The 25702-nt window shown below is 43.1% G+C and overlaps 1 protein-coding gene across 1 annotated transcript in view; it reads right to left on the bottom strand.

Annotated features, from left to right (window-relative positions):
* Positions 1-25702, bottom strand: part of ABCA1 (ATP binding cassette subfamily A member 1) — a 153702-nt gene that overhangs the window by 53471 nt on the left and 74529 nt on the right. Inside the window, exons 6-10 of the mRNA XM_082243976.1 lie at positions 14221-14342; positions 13342-13533; positions 5967-6050; positions 1218-1473; positions 86-225 (exon numbers count right to left, since the gene is read on the bottom strand). Coding sequence (XP_082100102.1) covers positions 86-225; positions 1218-1473; positions 5967-6050; positions 13342-13533; positions 14221-14342 — 794 coding nt within the window. The remainder of the gene's footprint in view (positions 1-85; positions 226-1217; positions 1474-5966; positions 6051-13341; positions 13534-14220; positions 14343-25702) is intronic.

The following is a 25702-nucleotide window of genomic DNA, read 5'->3' as shown; positions in this document are numbered from 1 at the left end:
ACCACTAGTGCCTATCAGATACTTGAGCGTCATCCTATTTTTGCACACTAGTAACAGTAACTAAAACAGTTCCTGGGCTTCTTACCTCTGACATTAACAGGCGTGTGGCTGGAGTGCTTGGCGTATAGAGGATTTTGCCGACAAGTAAGGGTTTCAGTGCTCTCCAGATCATTCTGTAAAGTGGGCTGGACTCCAGTGTCACCATCAGTTCGTTACAATAAGGTGCTAAAGGCAGAGATAACATTTTAGAGCAGTTATACATTTTAGAGCAGTTATATATATATATATGTGTATATATGTGTATATATATATGAATCAATTTAAAAAGTGTCTCTTTTGCTCAGGACAACCTGTTCAATTTGTCCATTCGGTTTCTAACACGTGCTTGAAAAATGTCAGTACAAATTTGACTGATTGCCATGGGTTGCTGATATCCTTGATAAATGAGGCCCAAGAGCTTTATTCCAGAATAGCTACTGCTCAAAATTCACATTACCAAAAGCAAGCTAAAGGCATAAAAAGTTTGATCTGAAACTTATTCTGTTAAAGTATAACTAAAGGCAAAACTTTCTTTTTTTTAAATAGAGTGCAGAAGGGTTGGAATACCCGTCAGGTTTTTATTGCTGTGTGTGCCCTCGTTAGGGAGATTCATTCTGTCTATTTGTCCTGCTTACCACGGTTAAAGTGAAAGAAAACCCCCAATTTTGGGTTGTCACCAGAACAGGGATAGAGCCCAACTCTTCCAATGGGCACACTAGTGCTCTCATTTTCTATTTTGGCTGTGGGATGGGAAGCAACGGGTAATCTCTCCAATGGGACACACATGGCATAAAAATGACAGGGGTTATATGCCTCCTTTACACTATTCAGAATGAAAAAAGTTCTGCCTTAAGTTCTACTTAAATACAGCATTGTTAATTCATTGAATGTATATATGGTACTGTATAAAATTATATATAGTGTAGCACAGTTTTCCCAGAAGGGACAAAAAAAGCACAACTTATCAATGCATTACAAAATGGCGACCAGCACAACTATTAATCCAATATAGCAGTAGCTGCTGCCAAATTATCCCCCCACAATATCCTCACCGTAATGAAAGCGCCAGTGAAAGAAATAATCATTTAGTTTACAATCTCTATTCTCCTCTAAAACAGCCAATATTGCGGAATAAAGTGAAAGATTCCAGAACTGTTGATTAATAGAAATGTACATACTTGTAGAATTGTCATAGACAGACGTTGAATCTTCCTCTGTGCCATTTTCTCCACCTTCAGTGCCACCAAAGAGTGCCTTGTAGTTATTGTCTTCATACCAGTTGAGGGACTTGATCTTTAATCCTCCTCCCTCAGGATGGCCACACACAATACGTGATACCGCTTGATATAACGAGGTTGGTGAAGATGTGGAGTTCCCACTAGTAAGGAACATGACTTCCTGCCTCATTTCTCCCCAGCTCTTCATAGTTATAACCTGAATAGATCAAAGAGCTTTCTGTCAGGCTCTGTCTAAGGTAAGTTCAATTGTGACACTGCACAAGCCTCCCAATGCAAAGTTCTGCAAACGAGTCAGACAAGTAAAGCAAAGGTCTAATACAACATAAAAGTAAAGAAAAAGGAGGTGCAAACACCTAGTGCATTACCAGTGGTCACTGTTTATAAAATGTTTAATAAAATGCCAAATGCATACTTACAGACATGAAGATATTTAAAATCGTGTACAAGAATCCGTCACACATGAACTCTAACATGTCCTTGAAGATAGGACCGCTAACGCGTTTCGGGAGTCAAGCTCCCTTTCTCAGAGGTCTAGTAAACAGAAGGCTATTTCTGGTCTTAAGCTGGCCATATACTGAAACATTCCATATAGGCTGAGTGACACTGACACTATGAGGTAATTTACTAAAGGCAAGTAGACTGTGCACTTTTGAAAGTGCAGTTGCTGTTCAGAGACTGTGCAATGCAATTGCTCCAGAGCTTAGTAAATGAGTGGAAGCCCTGCTGACTTCTATCATCCAGTCATGTGCAATAAAAAAATGCTGTTTTTTTTTTTTCCTTGTGATTGGATGTTCTTTGTAAAGTAAAGCTTTACCTCATTTACTAAGCTCTGGAGCAACTGCACTTGCAGAGTGCAACTACACTTAACAAAGTGCACAGTGTATTTTCCTTTATTAACCACTTGCCGACTGCCCACAGTAATATTACTGCGGCAGTGCGGCACCTCTGGGTCTAGTCACGTAGTACTACGTGAAAGAGAGGGAAAGGGGTTTCGGAGGCGTTTAGACACAGCGGGAGGCGGGCCGCGGGAGGAGAGACGGCAATTGCCGCCTTCCTCCCATAATCGTCCGGTAAACGAAGAGAAGACCCGCCTGCTTAAGTAAACAAAGCAGGCAGATCTTCTGTGAGACAGTCAGGGACAGATCTGAAGTTTCAGCTAAGCTGAAACTGCGATCTGTCCATGCCTGTCACAGAACTCCCCCCCCCCCCACACACAGTTAGTAAGTATACAGGCATACATTAACCCCTTTGATCACACACAGGGTTAACTCCTTCACTGTCAATGGCATTATTACAGTTACAGTGCATATTTTTGTAGTAATGTCACTGGTACCCCCAAAAGTGTCAAAAATGTCAGTCAGGGGTCCGATCTGTCCACTGCAATGTCGCAGTGCTGCTAAAAATCGCAGATCGTCGCCCTTACTAGTAAAAAACAATAAACAATAAAAATGACATAAATCTTTCCTATAGTTAGTAGACGCGATAACTTCTGTGCAAACCAATCAAAATACGCTTATTGCGATTTTTTTTACCAAAAACATGTAGCAGAAAACAAATTGGCCTAAAATGTTAAAAAAAAATTTGATTTTTAAATTTTTTTTTGGGACTGTCATATAGCAGAATGTGAAAAATATTGTTTTTTTTTTCAGAATTGTCGCTCTTTTTTTGTTTATAGCACAGAAAATCAAAATTGCACAGGTGATCAAATACCACCAAAAGAAAGCTCTATTTGTGGGAAAAAAAGGACATCAATTTCGTTTGGGTACAGTATTGCGTGACCGCGCAATTGTCCGTTAAATTAATGCAGTGCTGAATCGCAAAATAGGGCCTGGTCATTAAGTGGGCAAATCCTTCCGGGGCTGAAGTGGTTAAATCAACCCTTATATATCATGGATGGATGAATATGCAGTGCCACTATTATATCCTGACAGCCGGCGACAGGGACAGGGGTCAGAATACCGGAATGGTGGCTGCATCTATTTATATGCAGCCTCTGTCACATTTTAGCACAGGTCCTTCAATTTTTAATAGAAGGATGTCAGGTTAGAGGGTGCCGACCTGGCCACCCACTAAGGAAATTTCAGGAACCAGCCAAAAATCGCTCAGTGTATGGCCAGCTTCACACACCCTGTTATTGTTATAAATGTATTGCAGAACTGCGATATCACGCTGTCGTCATCACATTAATATTGTATGCAAGCAGCTACATGTTGGTCTTTCCATGAATGAGGATCAGTAAAACCTCCAGGCCTTAATCTACTACATCGCTTTGTAGAGTATTTGGGTCCAGTCCTAAGTATGAAAAGTGTAAATAATTCAGTCTTCTTTAAGAATTTTGATGCGTTTCTCATGCAAGGATGGGCTATTATAATTCATACAGCTGACTTCCAGTCATACAGGATATGGAGGATAAGGAGAAGCTTCCTGCTTAGTACATAGAAGACAAAGAATCCTGCTTATGTATGTAAGAGGTGCCTTCTCCTTAGCCTGTAAAGTCAGATATTACTAAAATGTCCATGTTCTAAAAGCAACTAAAATGTGACAAAAAGGTAATATTACAAAACATTTGTAATTGAAATGAACTCGATCTTTGCTACCAGTCAGTTAGACTGTTACAGTGCATGTTTTGACATTCAAATTCTAAGTTCCAGTAAGACAACAACGAGCGTGGGGTAAGTTCAGTAAACATTGAGAAAGAGAGTAGTAGGAAGCAAACAGCACAGATTGTTCTGTACAATGAAAAGAAAAGACTGAAGTTTCCTCCAGAGCATGGGAATGTCTGTGACGCCCACACTGGGACTGCTGCCAACTTTGTTTTACGAAAGTCTCATTTAGCCACATCAGCAAGATGAGAAATGCAAGCTTTGTCCATCATTTTTATACTCCTTGCCCAGACCTGGGGGGCCGCCTAGCACAGGGAGCAGCTGTACAGAGCTCTCATTAGACAAGTTTCTGCTGGTCTGAGATTTAGGGGGTTAACTTAACTTGTTACATTTAACTGTGTTGAAAAAATCATCTGCTCGATTACACATAAATATGACTGTACAAACTGCACTTTACTACAAACGCTCGCCCTGTACGTTTACTCCCATCCTCTTTCCCAACCATCCATCCATCCATATCATGATTGTGCAGCAAGGGAGGGCCTGCAGGGGGAAGGGGAACAATCACGGGTCCTGCATTACTCTAGCTTTTATAAATGGGGGTCAGCACTGAAAGGGTTAGAGGTGCTCCTTTACTATTACATATATTTTAATGAGAACCCATGATATGTATGTGAGCTGCTCAGGCGCTGGGAAATGTAGTCCTGTGCCTGCTGCTGTGAGTGCTGGCTGGGAAGGAGCCTATCCACGCTCCAGACAATAATAAGAGCTTAAGCTCCTGGTAGCCGCACATCAGAACAATACCTGCTGTGTGTAGACAAGTGGCAGTCTCAACCTGGAACCCCCCCCCCCCCCCCCCGGGCCAAGCCCCCAATGTATTTTGCTCTGCTCACTGGAGCTTACTCATGGGGAACGTGAAAGTTTGGTCAAAGTTGGCGCAAATTTGGAGTTGTACAAGTGTGAATGGAGCCTTAAGCTGGGTACACACGAGTGGAAAGTCGGAAAATATTTGCCGGTACAAAAAAAAACAGCCGACATTCCGCCTGTGTGTATGGCAAGCTTCTGTCGAATGTGCATGTTGGAAAACCAGCAGCTGACTAACTCCCGATCAGTGCTCTCAGCCAATGGCAGAGAGCACTGACCAGAGTGTTCTGGCAGGAGGGGGGGGCTGTTTGCCCCCCTATCAGAAAACAACAGCTCAGCGGGAGAGATCACTATATTAACTTTCCATAGTTAGTATAGCAGCTTCAACCAGAGCTGAAAGTTTTTTTTTTTCGTTCGTCAGAAAAAAAATAATAGTGTGTACCAGGCTTTAGACTCCATTCACACTGTTGAGATCAGATTTTGATCTGACTTTCAGTGCGATTATGTGACGCAACTTGAATGTAGTTTGCATATTCTATGGGGCAAGAATAGTGCTGGAATCTCACCAAAGTAGCACAGGACCCTTTTCCAAAATGGTGCTGCATTGATGTGAATAGACACCATTGAAAACAATGTGATTTCCATTGCCGTGAAATTCTGTGGGACTCAAGTCACATCGCACTTGTGTGAACCAGGTCTCATTTCTGAGTGAGTGACCTGGAACAACAGTGCAGATTGGAAAGTCAAAGAGAAGTAAGCTATTAAACCACTATGGCAGCGAGTCAGCAATGGCAGCCTACCTATTCGCTTTGTATAGGTTTCTTAAAAAAAATTAAAAAAAAAAAACTTTATTAAAAGAAGAAAAACTATCTTTGACTTTTTTCCAAGATTATTTTAAAAGATGACACAATTTTTACCAGTTGTTTGGAAGTTCAAAGGTGCTATATTCTAACAATAAACCAGCAGAAAAATATCAGTTGCTGGTGGCTCAAAAGCTATGCAGTTTTCATCAACCAAAGTTACATAAATACAGGCCTACAAGAGAGAAAATAGCACAAAACATTCTCAACTTAGCCATGGCACACGGTAGATATATATTGCACAATCTAAACAACTGTTCTGCAATGGTTAGAAGCTGCTTGTTTGTGGTTGGGATAATGAATGATAACACAGTCACTCTAAGATACCCTCAAACTCTGACGAGTGGCTACCCTATACTTACTTCTTTGGCGAGCTGACCCAGGCTTTGCAGCAAGTTATCTGTAACCTCTCTCAGGACAGGGAAAGATCTTGAAGACATTTCTTTCTATAATTACCAGAATAAAAAGAAGAAACCACTGGTTACATAGAGCAATCCTTAATTTTTTCCAAAAATAAAATGGTCTTCATTACAAACTGTTCTTCTATAGTACCATAATTACCAAATGAGAACCAACTCACGGATACACATGGCAATAATACGCCACTGTACACTGCCTTACATTTTAAAGGAGACTTTGTTTGCTATGCATAACATTACAATGATTCTGATTGGTTGCCAGTGTCCTTCACCTGTAGGTGGCCTATATAATCCATATTATTATTGTTGAGAGCAGATTTATTGAAAAGCTTCATCAACAAAACCAAAACATATTTTCTCATTCTTGTAAAAGTAATAAGGAGTTACAACCTCGGTCTGATTTTTATTGGTATCTGTGTCCCCTTTAGGGAAATCCGCCTTCTGTCTGCCTTGGTGAAAAATGGTCAATAAAAATGTGGGAAAATACAGTGTTTTGCCCTGTCATGAGAAAAAGAGGTGAGGGGAAATATTCCAATTGGGGCATTGTTCATGTGTCCACTGTCTAAGTCAGGGGTCTCTAAGCTTTCTAAACAAAGGGCCAGTTTATTGTCCTTCAGACTTTATGGGGGCCGGGCTGTGGCCAGCAGGAGTGGAAATTTTCCTGGCATCAGTGAGAGTAAACATCACTACATTTGGTATTGGGGGGGGAGGAATAGTGCTCCATTATTGGTATCATTAGGAGGAATAGTGCCCATATATTGGTTTCAGCGGGAGAAATGGTGCACCATTATTGATGTCAGTTGGCAGAATAGTGTCTCGTATCAGTGGGAGGAATAGTATCCAATAGTGGCCCCGGATAAAGGAAAGCAAAGGGCCACATCCGGCCCCTTGGCTGCAGTTTGGAGACCACTGGTCTAAGTTATTCCTTATTCTGTTTAAAAATGAGTACAAAGTGCAACCTGCTGAAAGAATATTATATATAAAGGGGGTAAGAAGCTCAGGGGGAGGGGGGTCAATATTTTTAACCCAGCACTTTACAGTTTACAACTTTTAAAACTGATGGCTTCTGCAATTTTAGTACTTCCAGTCTTCACAGGAAGGAGTTAACAGTGGACAGTGCGGTCTTCAGCCAGTCTCTTAGCTTAAAGTGATTGTAAAGTCTTGTTTTTTTTCTTTTACAACAAACATGTTATACTTCCCTGATCTGTGCAGTTACTTTTGCACAGGGCAGCCCGGATCCTCTTCTTCTTGGGTCCCTCTTCTGTGCTCCTGGCCCCTCCCCCCTGTTGAGTGCCCCCACAGCAAGCAGCTTGCTATGGGGGCACCCGAGCTGAGTCACATCTCCCTGTGTTCATTCAGACACAGAGCCGCGACCCCGCCCCTTCTCTCTCCTGACTGGCTGACTGACTTTGATTGACAGCAGTGGTAGCCAATTGCGCCGCGCTGCTGTCTTAGCCAATGTGGAGGGGAGTCCCGGGCAGCTGAGACACTCCTGCAACATCGCTGTATAAAGATGGGTTTAGGTAAGTATTAGGGGGGCTGCTGCACCCAGGATAAAAAACCTTCTGCCTTTGCAATCCCTTTAAATAAGGGGGAGTAGGATGGTGGAGCAGGGGAGTGTCTTGCTATACAAGACTTTGAGGCTGTGTGTTTCATTTGATGCACACAATATAATGAGATACAAATCTAGTCCCTGCATACAGGGGTGGCTCCACAAGATGCTGCAAGAGAAAGGAGCCACCCTGATACAGTAAATCTGGGGCAGTGACCATGGCACCAGCTTAAACATGGCAAGGATTAAAAGATAAGGAAGCTGCGTACTCCATAAGTGATTAAACCAGTTGCTAAAAGAGCTAAAAAAACAGAGTTTAATCTCACTAAATTATTTTATGTATACACATATAAATTGAAGAAACCCGGAGTGAATGGTAGCCCAAATTTGATGTCATAAAACCTTTTGTTGTCTCAGTTTATTGTTGTCCGTGCATAAATAATGTAATGGTGGAACTTTAAGGTCATAACAATATCAGAAGATTTCTGCTTGAAGTCAGCTATGGTAAGAATCGCGCTGTGTTTGACCAGTTTTCATAAGAACCATGCAATTATTCAATAGCCATTACATCAGTTCATATTACTGAAAGAAGAACAATGGCACTTTCTTATGATACTGACTGAACTGGAACACAGTGACTTAATAGATTCTTGGAAGTCCTCACACTGAACTCCGGGTAATGTGTCAAAGAATGCTTGACATCTCAGTTCACATCCAAACCAAAGCACGCACTGTGAGTGGAGGTACACATCTACGAGTAACAGTGTTTGCAGAGTAAATAAATATCTTGTAGGCTCTGGAAAGTTTTTCGAATACGGAATCATGCATTGCTATTGTGCTTTCTGCTATTTTCACCAGTCTGTCCCCATTATGGTAACACACCATATCATGGCAAAGAATAAAATATGTGTAAGATAAAAAAAGAATACCTGAGCAGTGTGTCATTTATGAACTGAAGAGAGTACAGTAGGCTAATATCAAACAGGGGACTCTGTCACTAGCGATCCTGCCACTGCCAGCTTGTCGCATTCACAAGCAGCAGGATTGCTAGGGGGCTGCCTCTATCCCTATAGAATCTCTCCCTTCGTAACCAAGGCAGAGATGTGGCTCTTATCACAAGTGATTGAGATTTAGCAACATCAGGCCAGCAAAATCTTGCTGCACCTGGCTACAGAGGGAACAATTCCATAGAGACAGACAGACAGCCTCTGTAGGGATACTGCTGCTAGTGATTTGACTAAAGCGGCAGAACTGCCCAGTCTGACATGAGCCTTAAGCCTCGTACACACGCACCGATTGTTGGCCGACCGATCGGCCGACTTTTGTCCAGTGTTGTTGTGTTGGTTGAAATGTGCTCTAGACAGCACACAAATTTTTTCGGCCAACAACAACCAACTTCAGAAGTGATGTCACGTGATGTTTTACTTTCCGTGTGTTTTTTCTTCTCTGAGCATGCCCAGTCTTGCTCATCTGATTTTTGTCGGCCGAAATCTGTACTGACTGACGAACAATCGGCCGTTCTGTTGACGGCCAACAAAAATTTTATAGCATGCACACCAGATTTTGTTCGGCCGAAAAGTCGCAGTCGGTTGTCGGAAGCATCATACTAACAAGCCGACAATCGGCCGATCGGACGTTGGCCGAAAATTTACGGCCAACAATCGGTGCGTGTGTACGAGGCTTAAGGCAGGCCATTGATGATGCCATTTTCTTTTCTGGAATTATGGGTTGAAAGAAAGAAAATCACTTGATTCCCCCACCAACACAGTCAATGTTGATGGGGGAATTCCTCCTGCAGAGCCCTTGTGTTCTTCCTACAGGGGGTGCAGGAAGCCATCCCTGAAGGGAGAACACAGTGGTTATTGTTAGCGGCTATCGCCGCTGGTAATAATTGCATGCTAAAAATCGGATATGCTGGTTGTACCCAAGACAATTAATGGATCAACTTGGGTACATTCAGCCTGCCTATAGATGGCTAGAATCTCAGCTGGTTCCTGCTGAACTGGCCAAGATCCGAACTGTCTATGTCCGACTTAAATCTTACTTATTGGAAACCTGTATTGAGAAAAGATGTGGGCTGTTATTGCTGAACTTGCTTTTGAAAATGCCAGCCACTGCCCCACAACAGATATGCTGATCGGGACTTCTTACTTTAGTCTATCTTCATCAGCCACATGCTTGTGCCAAGTCAGCAACTGTGAAAGTATTCAGGCCAACAAGAGCCAGCCAAGTAGTGTTTTTGGGAAGGAGCTCAGCAATTATCATCGTTCAATATTTATCTTAATACAGGTTTCCTTTAATAAAGCCAAAATGTGCAATAATGAAAACAACCAACCAACAATAACATTTCACATTCACTGATGAGAGATAAAATCTGAATGATTGCTATAGGATGTTGCCCATACACACTGCCCCTGCACTGCCTTATGCCTAAGGCTGGGTTCACATATATGCGAATCGGATGCTTTTTAACCCCATCCAATTTGCATAACATGAGAATGTGACCAGCTTTCAATGGAGCTGATTCACACATGTGCGGGCCGGCCCCGGTACAGTTTGAAAAAGGGTCCTGTGCAGTTTTGGGTCTGGTTAAAGGTGCAAATTCAGGTAAAAATTTGCACCAGAACTGCACCTGAACTGGTGAACAGAAACTCACCAGATTCCGGACTGCAAAGCGCAGCTGCATATGTGAACCCAGTCTGATTCTGTCTTTTGCAAGAAGTGCCCTATTTCATGAAGATAGTGGTCTGCAAGAGACAACTGTGCTGTGAATTTAGCAGGCTTACCCTGCAAACATGTCCTCAAATTCACCCTGTAATTGTGAAGCTTTATCTCGAATGGCCATTCGCAACAGCACTTCCTATCTCACTTATTCCAACAAAGCTAGCAGGAAAACCAAGTGCTTGGTGATCTCTGTGGCTTTTTATGCCATAATCATTCTCATTTATGCTTTGTATTTTTTTAATATATATTTTATCACCGATTTACGTGACGTATCACCGGCGTACGACGTAACTTCCAGCTTTCATAACCACCTACGTCTCTTCCTGTCTCTCCGTGGAACGCATGAGAGATGGCGTTCCAGGAAGCACATTGTAATTGTCTCGCTGCAATTTTTTTATTTTCGTCCTGTAAGTATTCCTGCTGCTTGCGCTATTAAATGGGATTTTAGCAATACTTCACTATGATCTTTTTTATTCTATTTGGGCTGAGCCTGCTAAGGAAAAGCTACTTTTAATTGAAGTGAGCAAGGATTTCTGGATGGTACCCAGACTTTACACCCAGGACTCCGTACTCACCATTAAGGTCACATTTGACCCAGAGAGGGTCTTCATTTCTGGTGAGTTGTGGTGCAAGAGGGGAGTGTGGCACCTTTTCACTGATGAGCATCTTCCAGTACTAAGGAAACCAGACTAATATCGTATGAATTCACTTGAGTTTTTTGGCACATTTATACATTAATAGTATTCAGCACTTTCTTTATATATTTTCTATATATATTTCAGATCAGGCTAAGGCTCCATTCACACCAATGTGAGGTGCGGCAATGCCTTTGAGTTTTTGCACGTTTAGGTGCGTCAGGTGTAGGGTAGCTTACTAGTAACAATGCTTTTTCCTACTCAGAGCAATTGCACAAAAGAAGTGTGGGCACTTTTTTCACACTAACATCCCACGGAAAACGCATGGCATTAAGTTACCCTGCTATGTGGCGCAATTTAGCACGTGGCACTTTAAATAAAGTTAGGAAAAAATAAATGTAAAAAAAAAAAGCAGTGAAACATGCATCGTACTGCTCCTTTCCAGAGCCAGCACTGTCACTAGCCCACACAGTAAAACACTGCATTTTATTGTGTGGCCTAGTGTGAACATAGCCTTAGTTTGAATGGAGACTGTTTCACTTGATTAGCAGAACTTCATACAGATGTGACAGTGTGTTACAATGACGCAGTTCCAGTTCAACTCTTCGGAAACAGAGAAAGCTAGTATACAATCATAGATTATTAAAGCAATACTGAATGTAAGTTCTGAAACAATTGTTAGTAGGTCAGTATTGTCCAATGTACTGGTACAAATCTGACATATCACTAGAATTCAGATATATATCTGGCACTAGGGAGAAAATGTACTTGGCAGAACTGCACAGTCTAGCAGAACACAACACTTCTGTGTTTGGATTTGATTAAAGCGTTATTTTGTTCCTCATATTTTACTTGATCCGGTGGCTCGTGAATTAGTAGGTTAGAGAAACCAAAATGCAGGCAATGCAGTGATCTGTACCATTAACAAATGACTAGCTGGGATAATACCATGCACCTGGCCCTGGCATATCTGAATCTGTCACAGAGGGTAATATTACTCTTACATCCCGCATGCCCAGAGGAGAGCGTGAGCTATGCATTTTTCTTATCAGATTGCTAAACACTGCTAAACTGTGTGACCTTAGTTACATACTCATCGCTTGTCTCGGTGTCGCTGCACTACCCACATTTCACCATGCCCTCCTATCTCATGCTGCTGTGCAACACTATCTACATGTGGACAGCACCAAGCTAGTAATACAGCAAAGTCACATCTCCCTATGGAATCTGTTTACTTGAAATAAATGAATCCCAACTCATTAAAGTGTTACTAAACCCAGGACCCTGCATTCACTATATCTGTTCTTCTACAGTACACAGAACATAGAAATGCATCATTTAAAAAATATAAACTGAGAAATACTTTTTCTCATCAGCAGTATATAGCAATCTTGTGAATTCTATCAGCGTCTGGTTAAAGCTTGTAGGAGGAGTTTTCATTCTCCTCTGACTGTCTATGAGGCTTCAGGAACCCTGACCCTTTGTCTGGACAGTGCTGATTGGCCCTGTGCTGATTACATAGTAGTTGAGGTTGAATAAAGACAAAAGTCCATCCAGTTCAACCTGTGTAGGTGTGTGTGTGTGTCAGTGACATATTCATTTTCCATAACCCTAAATGTTGTGATCTTTAAGATGAGTCTTTTAAAAGTAGCCATACTCCCCGCAGTTACCACCAATTGTGGAAGAGAGTTCCACATCATATGCAACCTCCCAAGTAAAAGAAAACTCTCTAGCAATACACTCCAAGCTGAGCATGTGCAGAGTGCCCCCAAGGCTCTGTACTATCAGCAGATGATTTGGGGACTGTAGAAGGGGAAGATCAGAAAAGACAGGATCAAAGAGCCTTTTTTACACAATGACGATGATTAACCCCTTAGGTTCCACAGTAAGTATAACAAGCATGCTTTACTGCATTATAAAGACTGATTTTACTGTTGTGGGTTTGGTAACACTTTAAGGCCCCTTTCACACTTGTACAAACTGAAAGTTGCGCGACTTTGACAGAACTTGAAGCAATGTCTGTATAATCTTGAAGTCTATGGTCACATCACAGTCGGACCAAAGTAGTGCAGGGACAACTATGAAGTCACTGCGGCTTGAAGTCGCACAGATATGAATGGTACTCATTGGAAATCATAGTATAAGACTTGTCAGGCGACTTTGCAGTCCCAAGTTGCAGGAGTGTGAAAGGGGCCTAAAACAACAACGAAAGGCTATATTATCACTGACCAATTTATCCCCAAAGCAAATCTACAAGCCCCTGTGTGGGGGTCGGAAACCGGTATTGGAAGGCTTTTTACCTTAATGCAGAGAGTGCATTTAGAAAAAAAAATTAACTTTTGAGTTTAGATCCACTTTAAAATTCCATTGTTGTACTCCAGTGTGAACGTGTCATTGTTTTACTCACCGTTAAGGGCTTCAAAAGATCAATGTTGGAACGGAACTCATGCTCCAGCAGATTAAGCTTGTCCTCTGGAAGAGCACAGATTACTGCCTGGCTAAATTTTGCAACTTCTTCATTGTGAATGGTAACATATTCTGCCAGCCTAGAGCTATTGCATAGATCCTTCATTCGAATTTGAAATCCAGATACCAAAACCTGAATAAATAAAGAAAGCAGTTTTAGGGCCATTGTAAATTTAGATCAATCCTATCCATATTTATGAAGGACTATATAGAAAAAAGCATTGAAATAAATAGAATAATGCTGCTTATGATTTCATACGGGAAATCATTTCAACAAGTATTATTCTATAATACACACAATGCATGCATTTATGGAGTTTCCAACAAATATTCACGAGAATGCAGCTTTTAACTTAACTATAACCAGTACTTTATGAATGTAGGACAGGCCTTATAAATAATACATTAGAATCAGTGATGTGTCACTGCTTGTTAGCAATTCCACTACTACAGAACCCTCCTGTGTCTCATTGAACCATATGTGTCTTGTATGCTCGTGAAATTTTAGAATCATTAGTAGTCAGTTAAAATACTAAAAGCACAGGCCCTTCACTTGCCTTGTGTCAAAAAACATATTTCTATCTTCTGATATGAACAATTCAGAAGCTGGAGACGGTCTACCTTATTTGGTTTAATCTGCGAAACAATATGAACTTTCTTGTAACTAGGTGTCAGCTTGAAAACATAGCTTAAGGATTTCACAGCTTGACTATGAGCATATGACAAGTGCTGTAATGTATTACGAATCACGCAATGCTCAAATATCACTTATGGGTGGGCTGAGCCATCAATAATACGTATAAACTGTTTACTCTAGTACCTGTTCCAGTTTCAGATCGGCGTCCATTATTTCTTCCACTACAATGGGGGGCATGCTTATGTTTTGCTGAAGGAAGGTAGTGAATTTCCCATTATCCATTAGGCAGTCCCTAAGCTTCAAGCCTGTAAAAGACAACAGAAATACACTTTATATATGAAAGCATGAGATCAATACAACTCTTTATATATGAAAGCATGAGATCAATACAGCTTTTTAAATATAAAAGCATGAGAGCAATACAATGTTTTCCAAAAGTATATAAACTAGGGATAGATCGATTATCAGCAAGGCCGATATGCACTTTCCCCGATATATCGGTATCGGCCCTGGATACCGGCCCTGGAACTGGATATTTTTGTGACATTATTCTGCCTTCTTAGGCCGCCTCCCTCGCCTTAGACAGCCTCGTCTGGAATCGGGACTAGTCTCGCGGGAGTGTATCACAGCCATACACCCACCCACAGCAGCCCGGTGCCAGCCAGCCACCCACATCCACAGGCCCTGTACCAGCCAGCCACAGGCACTGTTCCAGCGATCCAGCCAGCGACCCACAGGCCCTGTACCAGCCAGCCTTGACGTCATCTGTGACATAAGGGGACGGGGTCTCCCGATGACGTCACCGGGAGGCCACACCCCTAATGGCTATATAATAAGCTGCATACACCGGAGTAGACATAACCAGAGACCAGAGGAAGAAGAAAAGTGGAGGGGAGAAGAGCGGAGGGCAAAAAAGCAGAAGAGTGGAGGGCAAAACAGCAGAACAGCGGAGGGGAGAAGACCAGAGCGGAGGGGAGAAGACCAGAGCGGAGGGGAGCAGACCAGAGCGGAGGGGAGAAGACCAGAGCGGAGAAGACCAGATGAAGATTTTTAATAAACTTTTCAAAACGTCTCCTGTCATTAATTACATACACTGCCTTTTATGGGGTGAACGGGTAGGGAAACAATGTACCCCATACTCATTCACATAGGGAGGGGGTCTGGGATCTGGGGGGCCCCCTTGTTAAAGGGGGGCTTCCAGATTCCGATAAGTCCCCTGTCCGCAGACCCCCACAACCACTGGCCAGGGTTGTCGGGAAGAGGCCATTGTCCTCATCAACATGGGGGCAAGGTGCTTTGGGGCAGAGCCCCCCTTGCCCCAAAGCACCTAACCCACCCCCCCCATGTTGAGGGTGTGTGCTGGTATGGTCCAGGGGGGTGGGGCCGCTTGCTCATCCCCTCCCCTTTCTTGGCCTGCTGGGCTGCATGCTCGGATAAGGGTCTGGTATGGACTTCTGGGGGACCCCATGAAGGGCCTGGTTTGGAACCTGGGGGGGACCCCCACGCAGTTTTTTTGCGTCCTGATCATCCTGATCAGACTTGTGATGCGACTTCCATTCAAATCAAAGGACTGAAAGCCGTATCAATGACGGCTCCTAGGCAACCATTGATTTTGAATGGAGGCAGAAAAAAACGCTGCTAAAAGCCAACGTGGCAAACGAGCAATAACGCCAATGGAAAAAGCTACTAAAAGTACGTTTTACAGCTGCTTTTTCCTGGCGTTAGGAGAGGCTCTGCAGTTCATTTTTTCTGACGCTCTGTGTGCATGGAGCCTACATGTTTAGAAGCATCTACAGTGAGGGAAACAAGTATTTAATCCCCTGCTGATTTTGTACCTTTGCCCACTAACAAAGAAATGATCAATCTATAATTTTATTGGTAGGTTTATTTTAACAGTGACAGACAGAATAAACAGAAAAATATCCAGAAAAAAGCATTTAAAAAAAGTACTAAATTGATTTGTATTTTTAATGAGTGAAATAAGTATTTGACTTAGTAATCGGTGACCAAACCCTTGCTGGCAATCACAGAGGTCAGACGTTTCTTGTAGATGGCCACCAGGTGTGCACACATCTCAGGAGGGATTTTGTCCCACTCCTCTTTGCAGATCCTCTCCAAGTCATTAAGGTTTCAAGGCTGACGTTTGGTAATTCGAACCTTCAGCATATCCACATATTTTCTATGGGATTAAGGTCTGGAGACTGGCTAGGCTACTCCAGGACCTTAATGTGCTTCTTCTTGAGCCACTCCTTTGTTGCCTTGGCCATGTGTTTTGGGTCATTGTCATGCTGGAATACCCATCCACAACCCATTTTCAATGCCCTGGCTGAGGGAAGGCGGTTCTCACCCAAGATTTGATGGAACATGGTCCCGTCCATTGTCCCTTTGATGCAGTGAAGTTGTCCTGTCCCCTTAGGAGAAAAATAACCCAAAAGCATAATGTTTCCACCTCCATGTTTGACATGGGGTATGGTGTTCTTGGGGGTCATAGGCAGCATTTCTCCTCCAAACACGGTGAGTTGAGTTTATGCCAAAGTGCTCTCATCTTCCCACATCACTTTCACCCAGTTCTCCTCTGAATCATTTAGATGTTCATTAGCAAACTTCAGACAGGCCTGTACATGTTCTTTCCTGAGCAGGGGGATTTTGCAGGCGCTGCAGGATTTCAGTCCTTCATGGCGTAGTGTGTTATCAATCGTTTTCTTGACGACTTGTCTTGATGACTATGGTCCAGTCATGTCTTGATGACTATGGTCCAGTTTCCTTGAGATCAATGACAAGTCCTGGGCTGATTCCTCACTGTTCTCATGATCATTAAAAACTCCACAAGGTGAGATCTTGCATGGAGCCCCAGAAGGAGGGAGATTGACAATTATTTTGTGTTTCTTCCATTTGCGAAAAATCGCACCAACTGTTGTCAACCTCTCATCAAGCTGCTTGGCAATGGCCTTGAAGTCCATTCCAGCCTTGCATAGGTCTCCAATCTTGTCCCTGACAAGGGGATCCTTGGACAGCTCTTTGGTACTGGCCATGGTGGAGAGATTGGAATCTGATTGATTGCTTCTGTGGACATGTGTCTTTTATACAGATAACAAGCGGAGATTGGGAGTGCTCCTGTATAGAAGACACCTGGGACCCTGAAATCTTGCTGATTCATAGGGGATTACATACTTATTTCACTCATTAAAATGCAAAGCAATTTATAACTTTTTTGAAATGTGTTTTTCTGGTTATTTTTGTTGTTTTTCTGTCTCTCAATGTTAAAATAAACTTACCAATAAAATTATAGACTGAAAATTTCTTTGTAAGTGGGCAAACATACAAAACTAGCAGGGGATCAAATACTTGTTTCCCTCATTGTATATGCAAGTATTTTACTGATCATTACACAGGAACTTTTCTCCTAGAAAACACGTAATAATATCAGTAAATCTTTACAACCGTGTGAATGAAGCCTTATTCTATGAGATGAACAACATGCGAAATATAAGCAATAAAAAGCAAGGAAAATTTATTTTGAACCAATTTTACAGTAGCAAACTGAAATCTGATTGGTTGTGTTGAGTTATTTCATGTTCTACATTATCACTGTTATTTTCATTATTAAAAACAAGTCCTATAAGCAGAATTGTTCCTTCCTGTGAAAAAATATAATGAAGAAGAAAGTATAATTTATGGTGGAAGGAAGAGAGCTGTCCTACACAACGTGCTACGTTTATCCTCTGATTGCATATTGTATGGCATATGATCTGGTTGTGAATATGAAAATTTCACAAGAAAACATCAGAAGTCATGTCAGAGTATAGATTATATGTGTTTACTAGGATTATCAGCAGCTGTGCAACCGCTTTCCCTGACTCGGCAGATCTGTACAGAGTCACAGATCTCTTTAAATAGACACCGAGACCCAAATAACAGCAGAAGTTTGGTATGTAGTAAATATTAGCCTGGCACACACAGAACAAGATTCTAATGAAGAGCAGACCTATAAACATTTTATCTCAGGCTGCAGCCTTGTAAGTAAGACATGTCTGCAAAATTCACTGCTGACAGACACACATTCGAAAAACAATACTTAGCTTACAAGGCAAAAATACGCCATGAAAAGGAAGTGATAAAGCGCAGTCGTGTGTTATTGTGAACACTCATACAAGTCAGCTTCATAATAATAACCCACTTTGCGGGAATTTAGTAGGATGACAATGTTATGGTTCAAATTTGGGAAACATGAAGGTTTGTATTGCGGACCTCCTGAAAATTCTAGGTACCTGGTTGTTATGTTGACCCAATAGCTTCAATACTCCAAGGCACTGACCTGGAACAAGCACACAGATCAACAAAGCCAAAGGAAAAGCTGCATATTTGCATACTAGTTCCAGGTCAGTGCCTTGGAGTATTGAATAAAGCAAGATAGTCGGCACCAAAACCAGGAAATTGCCATTTTTAGAAGGCAGTCTGTCATGGTTCTCTTATTACAAGTTTTTCAAAGTGATTTCTTAACAAAATAAAGCATGAAGACATGGATGGATGGTTAGATTTTCTTTGAATTTGCATTTAAATGGCACCTAAAATTGCCATGCGGCTCTGCCACGGTTGTCATGCGATAAAACGCGCTGCAATCATGGCAACCCGCATTGCTTAAAGCTTGTCACCCAAAATAAATTCAGGAGCTACTTATGGGCGGCATGCTTCACGTGATGCGGGTCGCCGTGATTTATCGCGCGACAATGGGGGGTATAACCGCTCAGTGATTTTAGGTACCATTCAAATAAATGCAATTTATCATTCACCTCGGTGCTTTAAAATTGCGGGCAGAATCATGGCAAATCTGCCCAACATTCAAAACGTCAAGGTGTGAATGCAGCCTTAAAAAGCACTGCGATTTTGCATTTTTTTGGTGCATTTTTGAGTTCCATATTTCACAGGCGCGGGCAACTCAAAAACGCACCAGAAAAGCATCTGAAACACAGCAAAATTTTGCTACAGAGCAGTGTGATGGTACCCTAAAGATAGAAAAACAAATTCACAGCTGGCCATCAATACTCAAAAAAGAATCATAGGTATTTTGTGGATCGAGCAAACTTCACCATATGATGCCCAGGTTTTCTATAAAGACAAAGCATATTTTATCCAATACTATTCACTTCACATCATGTGTGGTTCTTAGACCTCATGCACACTAGGCATTTATTTTTCTGTGCATGATACTTTTGTGTTGCGGGCATTCCTCCCTGGGTGTATACTACCCTAAATGTTAGCACCGCTTGATGCACCATCCAGCCCTATCTAACCGGCTTTACAGGCTGCCAGCAGTCAGGCTGAACGGTGCCCCTGTGCTTGCCACCTACACAAAAATAAAAAAAAAAACAGAATCTGATGCACAGGGGCTAAATGCCTAGTGTGTACGAGGCCTTACAACTAAAGTGCATTTCTTTATGTTGATGTTGTACTATCATAAGGCTAATGGAAGCAAATTCCCTGGCATGGACCAAGTTCTAAAAGTATCTGACATGACAGTAAGATTTGAGACTGAGGCATTCCCCAATACTACTATGACAAGATCTGTCATATTTAAATATCACCAGGCCAGCCTGCAGTTTCTGCAAACAAGAGAAAAGCAATGTGTGACCTGGTTTTACCCCTGCATTCACATTTCTAAATGGCACGTTTAAAAAGCACATAGCCTCCAATAAGTCTTCATATTTCTTCTCTCCCTATTTGTTTGGACAGCCTGTAAGGCACGGTCATTTGGCACTATTGCAAACTACATCATATAATCCCAATACTGCAATAGCAGGCAAATAAGAGAACAGTCTCATGATTATATGTCCATCAGGATGCACATTTATGATACAAGTGACAGCAGAAAAAAATAATACACAGCTCTTGGCACTCAGTCAGCTCGGATGGTGTTTATTAAATGCCAAAAGAAGCTCCTGGCACAGAGTCCATTTGCAATACCAAAAGGAACACTGCTATTTTCTGAGTGGATGGAATTGTAAGGTTACTGTCGGTCACTGCCCTCTTCAGCATACATCAGCGGCATTTTCTTGAACGACTTTTCTCTTATATGACCTTGGCTTGATAGGTATTAAAGATCATGCGTTGTATAACATTTCATGTGCTTTGAGATAACACTTGTATACCAATGACTCACTTTATTTTATCTCATTATTAAAATGATGGAGACAAAGTATCTCACCGAAATTACACAATATGCAATGTTTTTAAATATTTTCTTTGGTATGTTCAGAAATACAGCGTAAAATGTGTTTTATTCTTTTTGTTGGCTAAATGTAAAATATTTGCACAATATCTGGCCACAAGTGGAGTTGTAGGCTTCTGTTCACATGGTTACCTTAGCTGCTTTGACAAAAAGAGCCTGTTTACACCAAGAAATGTATGCTTTACACGTACAATGGTATATCTTACTGGAAGATGACTTCCTTGCCTGCACCATAGTAGGGATCACTGATCCAGACAGACCTCTATCTCCAGGCTTTCAATAGCTAAGCCATTAAAACCAGCGACTGTAAAGCAGGATGGTAGATCAGCCCTTGGGGAAATTGGTCTTCTCTGTGAGGAAGCCCCCAAGGGACGTTTATGGCCACCAGACTGATTGGAAGATCCTTGCCCTTGATTCCTCGCAGGAATTGCAGAAGAAGCCTGAGCCGACGATGATACTGGCCTTACAGTGGCCCTTGGACATTTGCGGCATTTGCCAGAGGAACCCGTGATCTCACCATGAACAATCAGGATCCTACTGAGGAGCCGAACCTGCTAAAGGAGCTGCATGTAGGACTGTGCAAACAGTACTGTCTTAAAAGGTGGATACCACTGGACTCAGAACCTGTATGCAAAATAGAAGAACTATCTGTGTGACAGCAGTCGGTGAATTACAGCCTGTGGTTTCTGAAGTTTGCACAGTGGAAGAATTAAAATCAGACCTAGATAAATGAATTACCTGGACAGGGATAGGGGGGTCCTTAGGTAGTTCGGACATCACCTGAACCTTTGCAGGAATAAATCCGCACAAGGAGACTCGGGACCTAAAAAACCTGAAATGGATAAGCTTTGTCCCCCTTTCTGTGTATTCAATAAAGTGAAATAATCATTTTGTGGATCCCCTTGACATTCATGAAGGAGGTCCATGAGGCCAGAAACCAGTGAAGATGTCCCCACAACCCAATAATGGGTGAGTGCAGACCTTCATGCTGAAGGAGTCTGGTCTGCGGGTCTGGAGAAGCTAGCTCTAGGCTTACCAGACCAAGGATGCTTGGAACCTCCCGGGAAAGATTTTAAAGATCTATTTCCCTTATTCTCTGTCCCAGAAGCTTGGTCTGCGGACCAATTCTTAAGCCACAGCACGCGCCTGATCACCACCGCTGAAACAGAAAGTTTGGACAGCACAGGAGCTGTATCCAAAGTTGCAACACAAATAAACTGCAACCCATGGAACAACTGGTCCACTAAATCAACATAAGCAGCAGGGACCTGCTCACCCCCCAGGCCCTGGCGCAAAAGCTTGGCCCATTCAGTTAGGGTCTGAGACACCAGGGCTGAGGCAAAGACTGGCCGCAATGTCGAACCAGCCATAGTAAACATGCTGCGTGCCACAGCCTCTGCTTTCCTGTCTTAAAGGACGGGGATTCCTCTACTGGGATCATGGTAGCTTTGTTCAACCTGGAAACAGGAGAGTCCACCACTGGTGGAATAGTCCACTTTTTTAAAAGTGACTCCTCAAAAAGGTAACTTACAGCAAAACTTTTGGGGACCACAAAGGGTAATTTTGGTTGTTCCCATTCCTTACAGGAAAACCTGTAAAAATAAGGCACATAAGGAAACACCTTTGGCGTGCAAGGTGACTTATGCATACCAAACAAAACAGCCACGTCTATGGCTACATCAGCCGCATCCTCCATTTTTAAAGTCTCATGCACTGCAGTGACAGACTGAGCAGGGAAAGGCGGGGGATTGCCCACACGCCACTTCCACCCGGGACACTAAGGACTGCAGGACCACTGTCAGTGCAACGGGGGCAGCAGGGGGTCAGTAGGGGAGATGTGACCCTGAGGCTCCATAAGGAAAGGAAGACCTTGCAGTACAAAAACGATCTTTTGGTACCACTAAAGGATCCCCCCAAGGCTCAGGGTACCTATCAGCAGAGAGAGAGATAAAAGGGACCCCAAGGACTCACCCTACCGATCGGAGGAGCACAGAGAATTTGGACCCAGCATCACCATGTACGCCATCCCTGTTCATATGGCAAAGGAAGAGGAGGAGCATCGGCATACCCACGAGGCTTTGGTCATCTCCAGCATCTCCCGGACGAAGGGAAAATGACCCACGTGACAATATCAGGCTACACAAACATGGCTGCCAGCTGGAGACCAGCCAGACTAGGGGAAAATGGCCTTGTGACATCATCAGGCTACACAAATATGGCCGCTAACCGGAGAGCGGTCAGACTAAGGGAAAATAGCCCCGTGACATCATTGGGCTACACAAACATGGCCACCAACCGGAGACCAGCCAGACTAATGGCCCCGTGACATCATCGGGCTACAGAAACATCAGCAACAGCATGCTGCCAGGATCTTCCCTGTGCCCTCTGCACTCTCTGCAAGGGGGCCCCCTCCTGAAGGTAGGACACACGTTAGGGTAGACTCCACTGCGCACTCTGCACTGGTCTCTGCACTGGGACCCCCCTGCACTATACCAACACTGCAAACAGTGGGGCATGCACCTAGGGATCTCCTACACTGGGACCCCTCCAGACCCCAGGAGTCTCCGCTGCATCCTCTGCCCTGGGACGCCAGGTCCAGATGGGGGGGGGGGGGGGTAGTGGGGGAAGCCTAGCTCACTGAGGGAGTTTTAAGGATGGGAGGAGGGAACCTACAGGAAGGTGGTTACCCGCGTCCACCCCAAAAAACTGCCAATTGGGGAGAGGGGGGACTGTACTTACCCTTCTATGGTGCAGGTAATGCTCCAGACAGAATCCTCGCCACCAAAGTAGGGGAGCTGTCGGCCAAGGGACCGCTGCGACTCAGACTCAAGCCAGGCTGCATGAGGCCCTGAGAGATGCTTAACTCGCGGGGCAGCCTCTGTCCATGAGGCCATGTCACGGCCGACCTAGCGCAAAGCTGCAGTCTGCACACGCTCACTGGCTGGGCTGGGGGGACCACTGGTCTAGATTATCCAGCCCATCACCCAGCCCGGCAGTTGACTGTAGATCTCCCGAGAGGAAAAACAAAAAGGATGTAAGGAAGGAGAAAAAAATTGCTAGGACCAGAGATCCCAGCCAGGAGCCTAGGTCCTTACTCCTGACTAGACAGATTAAAACTGATTACCTAGAGCAGAGAGGGGGGTTATATACCAAGCTGAGGACGGCCCATGGGCGTAGCCAGGTGTTTTTTGTTCTGCCTAGTCCTACTCCTGGAGGAGGCAATATAGGTCTTAGCAAACTTGTTACTGTTGGGAATTTTCTGCTTGCAGCAGAACTGCCCATCTGACATAAGCCTTTATAAACCTGTCAAGAAAGAAAAAGGAGAGTTTCAAAACGTTAAGGCTCCTAGCCTGTGATCCTTCTACTGAGTTTATTATCTTTAGGTACCAATATTTGTCGCCATTCCACGAGGTGCGCAATTTTGAAGCATGACATGTTAGGTATCAATTTACTCGGCGTAACATTCTCTTTCCTATTATAGAAAAAAATTGGGCTAACTTTACTGTTTTCTTATTTTTTTATTTAAAAAAATGTATTTCTTCCCACAAAAAATTGCGTTTGATAGACTGCTGTGCAAATACGGTGTGACATAAAGTATTGAAACGATCCCCATTTTATTCTCTAGGGTCTCTGCTAAAAAAAATATATAATGTTTGGGGGGTTCTATGTAATTTTTTAGCAAATACTAAATTTTACTTGTAAACAAGTGTCAGAAATAGGCCTGGTCCTTAAATGGCTAGAGAAGTGTTTTTCAACCTATTTTTAAAGGCACTCTTTAAAATTCTGCACAATTTTGAGGTACCCCATTTTAAAATGTAAAAAAATAAACTACTAGTTTGATATGACACAGAAACATCCACACATGTACAACACCCAACAAATACAATTTGTACACTGGTACTGACTAGTAAGCCCAATGTTTCTCTTTTCCCTCAGTTTCCGCCCTCACTCAGCTAATATGGACCCCAGTGCTGATGGAGAAGTGCAGGGGAGTGACAAATGAGGATGCTGTGTAGATGCTAGTGGTGCACCGAAATTTCGGCCACCGAAATTTTCGGCCGAAAATGGGACCATACCATTTCGGCCGAAAAGGGGTTAAAGATGCCGAAAATGTATGGCTGCAAATAGTAGTAAGAAGTGAGCCATTCACTTCCCTGTCAGACGAGTATCTCCACTGACTGCTCTGTTCCTCCGTCCAGTGACTTCCGAGGAGAAAACCCAGCATGCACATTGCACAGCAGAGGAGGATCCTCGTCCTCCCCCTGTGCCTATTGCAGAATGGATCCACCCACCTCCTCCTTCATGTGCGCAGTGCTGCCGAGCAGGGTAATATCTATCTTTCTCTCATGTGCTCTGGTGCTGTGTGCTGCCGAGGGAGGAGGAATGTTATCTCTCTCTCAAGTGCTGTGTGCTGCCGAGGGAGGAGGAATGCTATCTCTATCTCTCTCTCATGTGCTCTGGTGCTGTGTGCTCAGTGTTCCCGAGGAGGGTAATATGATATCTCTCTCTCTCTCTCATGTGCTCTGGTGCTGTGTGCTGCCGAGGGAGGAGGAATGTTATCTCTCTCTCAGCAATAAGCATTGGCTATGGGTGCTGTAAAGTATTTTAACAGAACTATTGCTGTGGTCCTAAGGTTTAGCAGTGAAAGTTAGTGGGCTGAGGGTGCTCCTGGGAATGTGAGGGAAGAGGCTGCACCCACATTGTGTTCTGGGAGACAGTTCCCCCACTCTGATGGGGTTTAGGAGCAGAGCTAGACATAGGACAGCTGCATCCCAAGTCTCTAATTCCTTTCTTAGGACAAAAAAAAGCCATGCCACCTGCTGTTAGATCAGGAGAGTTGCCAGTGCATGCACTGCCTCATTCACATATACCCAGCACAAGAAAAATATTGGGTTTGCTCAAGCAGCGCACACAAAAGAAAATGATCAGAACTGGTTTTTTTTAGCAGAATAGTCAGACAAAAACCAGGAATGGGTGCTGTAAATTTGATGTCAGGTGACACATTCTAATAATAAGACATATTCATTTCTGTCTAACAGATCACTAGTCACTTCAAAATCCTGTTTACCAATTAATGTTAGTGGTGCCTTTCAAAGTGCCATTTGCAGAACCTTTGATGCTAATGAACACCACTATCCGGGAGACCATGGGAAAGATACTCTGTGCACTTCCACACAGCCTAAGCCATTGCTGCACTGATGAGCTCACAGTAAGCCCCGCACACATGTTTATCACTGAAACAATTCCCTTGCTTTTATGTAAACACCTGCATCATAATTATGCATTTCATTTGCATGTCCCATACAGTTCAATAAGAAGAGATCTGTACAAAAAAAAAAAAAAAAAACGACACGACACCTCTCCTTCCTGACTTCCCAGAAATAGCTTAATGCAGGGGTCTCTGTCTCTCTCTCTCCCTTCCATACTGATAAAGGATGT

The sequence above is a fragment of the Pelophylax lessonae genome (assembly GCF_965119305.1).
Source record: "Pelophylax lessonae genome assembly, chromosome: 1".
Lineage (NCBI taxonomy): Eukaryota > Metazoa > Chordata > Amphibia > Anura > Ranidae > Pelophylax > Pelophylax lessonae.
This window is presented reverse-complemented; position numbering and strand designations above follow the sequence as displayed.